Below are 10,393 nucleotides of genomic sequence, written 5' to 3'. Positions count from 1 at the left end.
GTGTGGCTTGAATGAGCTGACTGTTATGAGGTGTACCGCATTTCGGGCAGTACGTCGAAGCTCCACTTGGAGTTGCAGGTGTACCTGACTTGGCGGGAATAGTATCTCCACTCCGATCAGACCATTGTGGGAAACCAAAACCAACAGTATAATCAACAGTTAGATGCAAATATCTAGGTTCATCGGAGTTTATATGCCGAGCCCAAATGCTGCGTGACCATTCATTTATTCTCCCAGCGCCCAGCAAACCAAGGTATGTGTTAATACAGGGTGATTTTGGCACCTACACGTCTATTCCTCCATCTTATCTTCATCCGCCGGCTTATCATCCTCCTTCGTCTCCTCCTCATCATCTTCATCTTCCAACGACTTCTTCGCTAATCTCTCTGCCTCTTCCAGCAACTCCTTTGGCACCTCTTGATGTCTCCCCTTTGTTGGCCCGTCAAGATTGCTGATCCAGGTCATCTCCAACTCGAACTCCTTATCTTTGTTATCGGCATGTGCGGTGTAGATGATCTTTGCAGCCTCCTTGACACCATCCAACAAGCTCAACTTTCCTGCGGCCAGATCTAGCTTCTCCATCTCAGCCTTGGCGGTTTGACGTCCCTTTCCTGTAGCAGCACCGTAGTATCCCCAGTATTGTCCACTCGGCTCAATCATGTAGAGACCTGGTCCACCATATGTCTTTCCCTCAACCTTTCCTCCTGAACCGATCGATGGGCCACTGCCTACTTGTCCGTCAACAGGAAGCTCGAGCTCCGAATCCCAGCCTGCAACGATCGTGGTGACGCCAAATGGTCGAACGGAGGAGTAGAGTGTATAGGCTTGGAGATAACCACCCATTCGGCTTGCGAGGTCCTTAGTTGTGATTGGGGTCTTGTATGTTTTTCGCCAGCTTGCTGCTTCATCGCGTGCGCGGGAAACGAAGTGTCGGCCATCTGGTACAAGACCTGAGGATACCTGGCATGCGGGTTAGCGATGGTCCAGTTCAACAGAATGATGTTGGTTTATTAGGCTACATACTGCACCCATATGTCTGTCGATTGTAGCAATGCGCTTGTTGGCTCCAGCCTTCAGCAGTTTGCTGGTGATGACCTTCTCAACTGCAAGAACAACACCATCTTTGCACCGGATACCGATCGATGTACCGCCATTTTCTACTGCCTTGACTGCATATTCAACCTGGAAGTTCCGTCCGTCTGGTGAGAAGACTGAGTTCGTGAGATCGTAACCCGTCCCAATGGAAGTCTAAATAGGTCAGCTTTAGGAGCTTGGTTTGGGGTAATCCTCAAGCGATCGAGTGTCTGAAGCTTACCATGATGAAAGGTATGGGGTGAGAAGTTCCAGAGTATTGAGAATTGAGAATGAGGTTGGATTGGGGGGGATTAGTGAAGCTCTGGAATTACTCTGTCTCAACTACACGTTCAAGCTCCAGGCACGATGAAGCGCGCGTTTGATGCCGCTAGCTTGTACCGTACACTGGCGTAAGAATATTTCTCCGATCCGATATCGAAACCATACACGTGACGTGGCTCACGGAATCGCTCATCAAAAATGTCCGTTTATTCGGAACAGGATGAGCTTGATGGCGCTGTCACTGTTTACAAGGAAAGTCTGGTAGCTCATGGATTCTTTGGGTGCCGCGGTCTACGCAGTATTTCGTGATATCCGCTCCGAACATTGCATTTGGGCACAAAAGCATTGGGTATCATTATGTAGGAGACTTCTAGTTGGTAACGGTGAGGTCGAAGAACACGCAAAAAAAGCGTTCACGGCACAAAATGGTCAGATGCTCCTCGTGTCTCGCATCTATTGGTGATAAATGATTGCTGGGGCCGCGCTAAACAGGCCTTTATGTTTCATGGTGCCTTCACGCCGTGATCCCCGTCATCGCTTGTTTGATTACCACTTAAAGGGGGAGGGGTAGGGGTACTTGTACTCTCAATCTCCTTCTTCCCTTTCTTTCATACTTAACTCAACAACACTGCACGCCTTACTAACTCTCTTTGTTCTTTGATACCCAACTGACAACAACGAAACTCGACTTTGCTACAAAGCCGTCCTAAACGTCGACCCTAGTACACATGCCCACGACTCGAAACGCTTCTCGCTCTTGCCATCCGCCCCTCTCCTTCGATCGACCGTGATCGACCGTTCCTCCTCCCTCAGGAACTCCCTGGTTTCGTTTCTCGCGCTCCTACCTACCTACCTACCTACCTACCTACCTACATTACTTCAAGTACATAGCCATAGTGAATAAAAGCAAAACTAGCAAATCTCTTGCACCTGTCCAAGTCTGCTCCGCTCTCTACTCGAGTCATCGCTTGCTCTCGCACACTCTGACTCTAGGCATTTCCTATACTTCAGACGGCCTCATTCTCTGTTCCTATTGTGGAACTACTCAGACAGACTGGCTCTTTGCAAAGCAACTCTTGCACACCTCGAATTTACTTGTAGCAAGGTATGCTGCATCTTCTGAAAATGTACAACAAGCTAATATGTCTCCAATAGCCTTTTACCCCTGATACGGAAGACATCTCCATCATGGCCAACCAAGAAGACCTAGCAGCGCTCTTCCAGCGAAACCTCTCCCTCCAACCCATCCCCCAACCCACATATGCTTCCCCTCAACAAGAGGAGCCTAAGCAAGTCGACGAACCCTACGTCTATTCCATTTCCCAACACTATCACCACTCCTCTCACATTGTTGTCCAACAACCTTCTAGACCAGCCTCGGAACCCCCACAGACCGATCAGCTCACAACTGAGATTATTCTAAGCAGACATGGCGTTGATGTTGCAACCCTCTTCCCCACCCAAATCGATCTCTTTAAGACAGCAGATGCCTCTCAGCAAATGCGGCTCATTGAGCTGTGGCGGATTTGCCCACCCAACTACGGCGGACATGCTCTAGCACAAGATCTTGGGACATGGCCAGCGACATCTTTCCAACAAGAAGAAGCCATGGCGAAGTTGAGGTACGAAAGACAAATGTTGGAGGAACGCATGGCGAGATCAGGCGGTGATACACAAAGCATGGATAGTGCTGAAGATACCATGAGCGACGCTAGCACCACTGCCCCTCTCACACCAATTCAGGGCGGTGACGGTCGATGGCACACTGCTGATGGCGTCGAGCCATACATGCAATCAGGCTATGAGGCTCTTGCCCAACGTGAGTATGAGAACTCTACTGGCCAAATCAAAGACGTCTTCTCTCACTACGGCTCCGCAGTTGGAGGTTATAAGCATGCTACCGATCCCGTATACAACAACATATCCGAGATTCACACCTACCCGAATGTCGGAGGAGACTGTAGGTATTGGGGGAGCCCACGGTTTTTCTTTACGGGTTTTGTTTGCAGACGTTGCTTGTTCTCTTCCTGGATACATGTGGTACCACTTACTAACTGCCTGTGATTAGGGTCAGCGCTTCTTGAGCAACGACAACAAGCAATGGAGAACCAGTATGGCGCCTACGACCAACATTTCCACCACAATCATGGCGGAGTTACGGTAGCACAGTACCAAGGCGAGGACGAGGAGATGCTGTAGATAAATACCCACATACTACATAGTTAGACAGATTGTTTTTAGAGATAGCTTTTCATTTGTTGGTATCCACAACATGAAGGGAGGATGGCATGGCATATTTTGTTTCATTTCCTGGCGCGAGAGGGTTCTGTTTGCTACTCTTCTAGCATTGGCATTGACTCACGATCTCAGGACGTGACAGGTATTGACGGATTTGTTTTCTGCATTCTTTAGAGGTTTGGGGATTTGGCGCCACAGAGTGCTTTACTACTTGAAGGAACGGATGGTTGGGGCTCTTAGGCATCTACTCTCCCTTTCTTCTCCTGTCTTTGTCTTCTATCTTCTGATCAGCTGGCACGGGATGTCCAGCAGCATGTACATTTCTCTCCGGATTGTGAGGTACGTACTCATCGGCCCCCACATCCTCCCCAGCATATCCCACATCCCTTCGGTTCGGACAGCAGGTCAAAGTGGTGGACATTGGAATCGTATGTATCACCTGTCCCCTCCCCATTCCCACCCCTCCACCCCCAGAGAAGAAAGCGGTCTCACTACTCACTTGAAAGCAACCTGGATGGACCGCTACAGCACCAGCTTCTGGAACCTCTGGCCTGGATATCTCGATTCTGGATGATTCCACTGGATACTGGACACTGGACCTCATTCCCCTCTTCCTCTCCCTACCTTTCTGTGTTTGTTTGCTGTAACCTACTAGTCTCAACCTCGTTAATTGTGAAATCAATAATAATATCTTTGCAAACCAATCTTTCATTGTCAGGATGTGACTGTGTACCATGCGCTGCGCTTGACTCTCCCACATTCTTAGCCCGGAGAGCATGAGAGGCGTCCTGAGAAGCAGTATCTTCACATTCTCTGGCTGAGAGCATTTCCCAGGGAGGTAGGACGCGGTGTTTGTGCGAGATGAGGACGATTTGTATGATGATTTCGTTTTGCAGGGTTGGCATTGAGAGAATTTCGGCGAGCTGGAAGAGTGTGGAAGTGACCACTTCTTTTCTTTTTTTCTCCTTCAAACTTTCAAGAGTCAAAGACAATCATGGGTTGAAAGTCACAAGGCACTGAACCAACTTTCCAGCGACGACGCAAAATATCCCAAACAAGTCCCAAGCCAGCACCATCATTGCATGCCAAAGTAATCAAATTAGGAACAGAGATCTTCTGTCTCCACCCAGTATCTGGTGACGAAACATCTCTCGGCCCAAGCAAAATACATATATTATAAAAAAGCAAGCCGCGTGAACTCCAGATCTCTCAGTGCTGCCTACTCACTCTCCTCCATGACATAGAAGGTTTCCACCGCTGGTAGAGGCAGAAGCTTACAGCCAGAATCCAGGATATCTCTCAAAAGAATCGCCGCATCAACCAGTATATCCACCGTGAAACACTGTTTCTGTGTCTGGTAAGCTTTCTTAAGTACACACCGAACGAGTACATTGAGCAAATATGCTCTCAGAGTACAACCATCAGCAGTATTCTCCCAGACGTACTTGTATTTGTAGATGCAGACTTTACTGAATCTGTCTCGGATTTCCTCGAAAAGACACAACGCTCGGTTTTGAATTTTTGGAACCAAGAGCTTTTCAGCTAGAACCCAGAGTTCAAGAAGATGTGCCTCAGCCAATCCCACCTCGACCGCAGGAGTATCACCTGTGAGTCTATTGACTATGTTTCCCGTATACATCCATTCCGTGAACAGAGCAAAGGTAGCCTCGGGAGTGTCAATGAGTGTATAGGTTTGAGTCTGACCCTCGACGAATGAGCTGTTGAAAGCAGCCTTGAGAACTGGAGAGGCTTCGCATGCGATCTGTTTGTGTATGATGAACTTTGTCTTAGTTGGACCAATGAAGAAAGTGACAAGCTCGGACATCCCAGCGGCGCTGCATTACTTAGCTTACGTTTTATACACAGGAATCCGTTCTACTTACTTGAATGACGTCTCATTTACATTTCGCTTTGGGCTTGATTGACCTTCTTGTGCAGGCACATTCGCTCGTACAGCTAAATCCGAACTTGAAGTCGAAGCCATCTTGATCTTTAAATCTGTCAGCTATGCTTTGAAAGGATACTTGAAGGTATTATCAGAGAGGCAAACCTTGACTTGGCAGATGGGGTGATCTTCAGTTCGACCGCGAAGGTCTTTACTCAGCAGTGTTTCGATAACAAAAAAATTGAGGGAAAGCCAAAGCGACATGGAAGCAAACATCGCCAGCTTTCGGCTACTTCAAGCTATACACGTGTCGTCGATATTTCCATGAGATTCACTTTTGCGAGTCGACTTGAACTATCTTATACTACTCCAAAATTCACCTATAAATCTGGTCTTTTGACGATGTCCCATCGGGCTTCCCAAAAAATAGCGGACAAAGTAAGTAGAAGAAGCAAGTCGATGAGCAGGCAATTCGATCGAGGGTAAGAGAGCGAGGAAAAGAAAAGTTCTCATTTCATTCTATTAATTTTGGGACCTTGATTAAAATTTGAAAATACGGTGCATGATAGCTAATTTTTAGAATACTCTAGACTAGCAAATGCACCTGCCTTAAATTTCCCACCACAATAAAAGCAATCCCAAGTTCGTTTTCAATGCCGACCTCAGCACCGGCTCTGAGACCTGATTTAAATCCAAGGCTTTAGAACTTAATCCGAGAAAATGCAACAAGTCTATTGAATGTAGACCCGTCGTGAAATCTGGCACACGTCCCCAGATGAGCCGAAACCTTTGCTCCTAGTGCTCCTTGACATGGTAATCGGTGATTTTCCGCGAGATACCCTCCTGACCGTCGATACCGAAGATCTCTCTTTTGATCATGATAGTCCGACAAGCGCATGCCACATCCAGCACAAAGTCCTTTGGACGCACTGATGCAAACTCCACGAACAATGAGCTTCTACTTGCCCATGTAGCCTGGCTGACATATACCTTGCGGAGAGGACTGTCGATCGGGGTATTATGGTAGACATATGCAATTGCGGCGGGGACAATTCCCGTGCGACCGATCTCGTCGATAAGATCCATGATGCGGTTCTGTCGACGAGGAATGAGGAACTTGTCGGCTAGAACCCAGAGGCCAACGAGATCCAAGGACTTGAGCTTGACGGTCGACGTGCTATCCATCTTTTGCGTGTATATCCATTGGCAGAACAGCGCGAATGTTGATTCGGTGACGTTGTCGAGCTCGTAAGTCTGCGTCGATCCTTCGAGGAAGCCGCTACTGAAGGCAGCCTCCAGGATAGGGGAATGGTGACATACAAACTTCTTGTGGAGCTGGACTCTTCTTTTGAGAGGCCCGATGATGAATGTAACAAGATCCTCGATTCCACTGTGGACTTTGAGTCAGAATATATTCCCTCGCCTTATCTCACAACTTTACCTACCTGAAGGTCAGTGGACTTCTTGGACTTGGTACCTCGGCGTTGCCCCTAGCAGTTGACATCTGTACTTCAATTAGCTTATACCTGTCATACACAAAGATGTTCTACCTTTGATTATGCGACTGATACGATTTGACTTTAATTCTTCAAAGAAGTCTCTTTGTCGAGCTCGAGGGAAAATTAATGATGAGACAAGTCGGAATTGGAAATGACCAGTGAGTGGCTGATTCTGTATTGAAGTGACAACCTTGGTATGCGACATGACATAGCAGCCGTTCATTATTCAAAATCAGGAGAAAAGGTGAATGAGATGCCCTGAAGCTGTCGAGGAAGCCTGGTATTGTTGTTGTGGCTGTGGAGAACAAACAATTAAGCGAGATTTCCAATCCATCTGCAACCAGTGACATATTCAAGGGCGGGTGCAGAAAATGGAATACTGCAAAATCGAGACCTCAACAACACCAATTCGCTCATGCAGCTGTCTTTAAATTACACATACATTCTTGAATTGAGTACCATCACTCACTCCTCCCAGAGGCGGCTTCAGAAACGACGGTGATCTTAAGGAAAGGGTTGCAATGAATTGATTTGTATATTACACGTTTGAGACGAGACTCTGAGGTAGCGAGAGCGAGCCTCTTTGTGACCCATACCAACTCTACGCCCCTCTTCGACATCAGCTTCTAGAAAGCAAGTCGGGTCTAATCAAGAATCGTAACATCGGCAAGAAATTCCGGAAGAGTTGGATTAGGCTGCTCTGTCAGCACAATCCCGTCAGTCTCCCAGCTCGACACCTGAGCTGTAATTCTCTGGACCAGATCCACCGACAAAGAACTCTTCCATCCATGCTCAGAATCTCTCCCACGCTGTACCTCCCACGCCCACACAGCAATCATGTACCTTGTCAGGCCATTGTCCTGTGTCCAAATAATACCTTTGACTACTTCATGCCAAGGAGTCAGGTCGTATATATGAACCAGCTTCCCGATGAGAAACAAAGCTGCATTCTGGACATGCGGTGCCTGAACATCGTCACAAAAGTACCAAAGGACAAGAGCGAGTCGCATATTTCTGAGGTACTCGCTCTTCTTCGCTGCAGCATGTAAATGCTCGTCCTTGGCGTAAACTTCGGGGCGGTGTACAAGCATTGTTTGTGCGTTCCATAGCGCCTCGGTGAAGACATCTAATTCCTTTCCTGGTGGTTGGTTGGGCCGGACCGGCTCATTGATCCAGTCGCAAAAAAGGTCCAACGCATTGCATGTACAATATCGCAGTTGTATTATCATATTGTCGGCCATGTGTCTGACGTCATTAGGTCTCTGATAAACTTCGAATGGGTCCTGAGATTGGACTTGTTTGCATAAAATAGTCTTTGGTAGCGCTGGTTCTGGAACTTTATTGAACCCGCCATGATTCTACATAGGTTAAGCTGGAATTCAAATGGATAGATTAGATTATACATACATCGGTTGTAAAGCGGGCGTTTCGACAGTGCTGCAGAAACCTGCCAGTGTTGTGTCGATGTTTTGAGACTTTGTGCAATTTGGGAAGTGTCTGGTCTTGTGAATGAAGAAGCAGGAAGTGGCTTCTAATGAAGAGATATGAGTCCAGGTTATACACTAAGTTTGTGGTCAGTCCAAATTTACATCGCCGGAATGAAATTTAAGCGTTGTGCTAAAATTGATACCTCTCTAGCTTCATGAGAACGAAAATTGATGGCTGGTGAGCCACCTAAGCAGAAAACAACGGAACATTTATGGTTACTTAGCACAGGGAATATATCCCTCGGATGCCTTTGAAGTTACAATCAATAAGATACCAACCTCTACGTATCACCAGAGACCTGGTGATTGTTGGCTAAAGTAAAATTCCACCCAATTGTCAAACACATCCACAACGGCTAATTTCAAGATCACAAGAATTATTAACGACATTCAAGTCGGGTGAAAACATGAATTTGAAATATTTCAATTGGACTTCAATATCTTGCGGTCAGAAAGGGCGTTTTCCCACGCTACTCCTCGATCTTGAAGACTAGCTATTAGCTTCTCTCCCGTATTTGTGAAAGCTGGGAAGAGGAATCTGCGCTGGACATGGTCGTTGACGTAATTTTGTAATTGAAACTAATCAGGTATTCAATGCACCTTGGGCAGTGCGAATCTTGTATACCGACTCTGCGGTTGTAGGTTCAATTTTTGTAGATCCAAAGTGAGTATTTAAGGCTCTCGGCTTGTTGTGAATTGAAGCCGGTGTCACTGGACGAAGAATTTCGACACATCAAGCTCTTCCGGTTCGCAATGCTCGCTGCCTTTCAAGAAGATCCGAGACAGCTCGAGTAGTAACCCACGTGGAAAATCACCTTTGAATTCATTGTCCAGATGTGCTGGCATTGCGTATTGAACGCAAGTGGCAACCATGTAATCGCGGAGCGGACTAACTTCCGACGTGTTGTCGAAAACGTAGTGAAAGGTATGACTGGGAATGAGAGAATAGGACATCTCGAAGATAGTTTGTATCGCCTGCAAAGCAGCATTCTGTAGAGATGGTATTCCAAATTTGTCCGCAATGACCCAAACCTCAACTAAACTCATGTCCTCTGAATCTTCGAGCTCAGTCTCCGCTCCTTCGGCTTCATCAAAGCAGTAATCTGGCTGAAGCTGGATGAGTGTGAGTTTCTGCGAGTAAAGCCACTGCATTAAGAGTCTGAATGCTCGTTCTGTGGTGTCCTCAACTCGATACGTCTGGGTCTGTCCTTCCTTGAAAGCACTGTTGAAGGCCGTGGCAAGTACCTCTGAATAATGGCAAATGATTTCCTTGTGAATCAAGAACTCCGTAGGGTTTGGGTCTGGGCCCACGATGAAGGTGACGAGGGATTTTCCATCACTAGCAAAGTCAGTACGGGACGTCCTGTGAAGCGATTTGTTCGCAGCTGAATACAGCACATAGCTATCTTGGAGACTTACGAGAACGTAGGCAACTCCGTCTTCTTGTTCTTGCTGGCCACCTCACGGCTTGTGGAACATTTCCGCTTATTCGCTTCTGTGCAGGACGAACCTGTGTCTTTGGAGGACGATTCTGTGTCTGACATGGCGCACACAGTTTGCTAGATGTTTCGATCTTTCGTCGTCATTGTGGAAGATTTGTCGTGATAGCGAAGGGCTGAACTTAAGAAAGGGATTCGTTGTCGTGGAAGATTTGACGTGATGGCGATGGGCGGTGTTTGAAGAAAAGATCGAATTTACAGCAAGAGGAATCTGCAGCAAGGCTGTTTCATGAAATTCACCCCATAAAAGAATCGACGAGATTGTCAAGGCAAGGTCTCCTTTCAAGGTGAATCCTTCAGTTCGCATCTTCGAAGAGTGATACACAACGTACCCGAGTGAGTAGTAGCCAAAAGAAGAGCCCAACACGCCAGGGGGATTCGATTAAGCTCCCGGCTGGATACTACCTAATATGAGCCTGTTCCTCCTCC

At 47.1% G+C, this 10,393-nt stretch overlaps 6 protein-coding genes across 7 annotated transcripts; 1 reads left to right on the top strand and 5 right to left on the bottom strand.

The window, feature by feature from the left end:
• Positions 1–67: 67 nt before the first annotated feature.
• On the bottom strand, positions 68–1,408 carry ONS95_008202 (uncharacterized protein). Of its 2 annotated transcripts, none has more exons than XM_058501748.1 (2): positions 1,024–1,408; positions 68–960 (listed from the first exon to the last, which is right to left on the bottom strand). In XM_058501748.1, the coding sequence occupies exons 1-2, from the start codon at positions 1,030–1,032 to the stop codon at positions 292–294; spliced, it is 678 nt and encodes a 225-aa protein (XP_058363069.1). In that variant the 5' UTR covers positions 1,033–1,408; the 3' UTR covers positions 68–291. The 2 variants fall into 2 exon arrangements, with proteins under 2 accessions (XP_058363069.1, XP_058363070.1); XM_058501749.1 differs by having other exon boundaries at positions 68–1,248; positions 1,316–1,408.
• Positions 1,409–2,196: 788 nt separating this feature from the next.
• Positions 2,197–4,292, top strand: ONS95_008201 (uncharacterized protein). Its single transcript, XM_058501747.1, has 4 exons — positions 2,197–2,461; positions 2,512–3,175; positions 3,236–3,316; positions 3,425–4,292. Exons 2-4 carry the CDS (start codon positions 2,545–2,547, stop codon positions 3,553–3,555), a joined length of 843 nt encoding a protein of 280 aa, XP_058363068.1. The 5' UTR covers positions 2,197–2,461; positions 2,512–2,544; the 3' UTR covers positions 3,556–4,292.
• A 500-nt stretch (positions 4,293–4,792) lies between these two features.
• On the bottom strand, positions 4,793–5,532 carry ONS95_008200 (uncharacterized protein). The gene is made up of 2 exons (XM_058501746.1): positions 5,478–5,532; positions 4,793–5,429 (listed from the first exon to the last, which is right to left on the bottom strand). Exon 2 carries the CDS (start codon positions 5,417–5,419, stop codon positions 4,814–4,816), a length of 606 nt encoding a protein of 201 aa, XP_058363067.1. The 5' UTR covers positions 5,420–5,429; positions 5,478–5,532; the 3' UTR covers positions 4,793–4,813.
• A 544-nt stretch (positions 5,533–6,076) lies between these two features.
• ONS95_008199 (uncharacterized protein) lies at positions 6,077–6,983 on the bottom strand (the record flags this gene model as incomplete). Its single annotated transcript, XM_058501745.1, has 2 exons — positions 6,077–6,869; positions 6,925–6,983. 2 exons carry the CDS (start codon positions 6,981–6,983, stop codon positions 6,275–6,277), a joined length of 654 nt encoding a protein of 217 aa, XP_058363066.1. The 3' UTR covers positions 6,077–6,274.
• Positions 6,984–7,622: 639 nt separating this feature from the next.
• On the bottom strand, positions 7,623–8,207 carry ONS95_008198 (uncharacterized protein; the record flags this gene model as incomplete). Its single annotated transcript, XM_058501744.1, has 1 exon — positions 7,623–8,207. One exon carries the CDS (start codon positions 8,205–8,207, stop codon positions 7,623–7,625), a length of 585 nt encoding a protein of 194 aa, XP_058363065.1.
• A 966-nt stretch (positions 8,208–9,173) lies between these two features.
• Positions 9,174–10,009, bottom strand: ONS95_008197 (uncharacterized protein; the record flags this gene model as incomplete). Its single annotated transcript, XM_058501743.1, has 2 exons — positions 9,174–9,804; positions 9,885–10,009. 2 exons carry the CDS (start codon positions 10,007–10,009, stop codon positions 9,174–9,176), a joined length of 756 nt encoding a protein of 251 aa, XP_058363064.1.
• Positions 10,010–10,393: the final 384 nt, after the last annotated feature.

This window comes from Cadophora gregata (genome assembly GCF_030347475.1).
Source record: "Cadophora gregata isolate MNR1 chromosome Unknown scaffold_2, whole genome shotgun sequence".
In the NCBI taxonomy this organism is placed as follows: Eukaryota; Fungi; Ascomycota; class Leotiomycetes; order Helotiales; family Ploettnerulaceae; genus Cadophora; species Cadophora gregata.
This window is presented reverse-complemented; position numbering and strand designations above follow the sequence as displayed.

What these genes read in the sequence shown, in the direction of transcription:
- ONS95_008201 (XM_058501747.1), top strand. Translation starts at nt 2,545, where the DNA reads ATGGCCAACCAAGAAGACCTAGCAGCGCTCTTCCAGCGAAACCTCTCC. An exon ending in CTATGAGGCTCTTGCCCAAC is followed by an intron (nt 3,176 to 3,235) that starts GTGAGTATGAGA and finishes ACGGCTCCGCAG; the next exon opens with TTGGAGGTTATAAGCATGCT. An exon ending in CCCGAATGTCGGAGGAGACT is followed by an intron (nt 3,317 to 3,424) that starts GTAGGTATTGGG and finishes GCCTGTGATTAG; the next exon opens with GGTCAGCGCTTCTTGAGCAA.
- ONS95_008200 (XM_058501746.1), bottom strand. Translation starts at nt 5,419, where the DNA reads ATGTCCGAGCTTGTCACTTTCTTCATTGGTCCAACTAAGACAAAGTTC.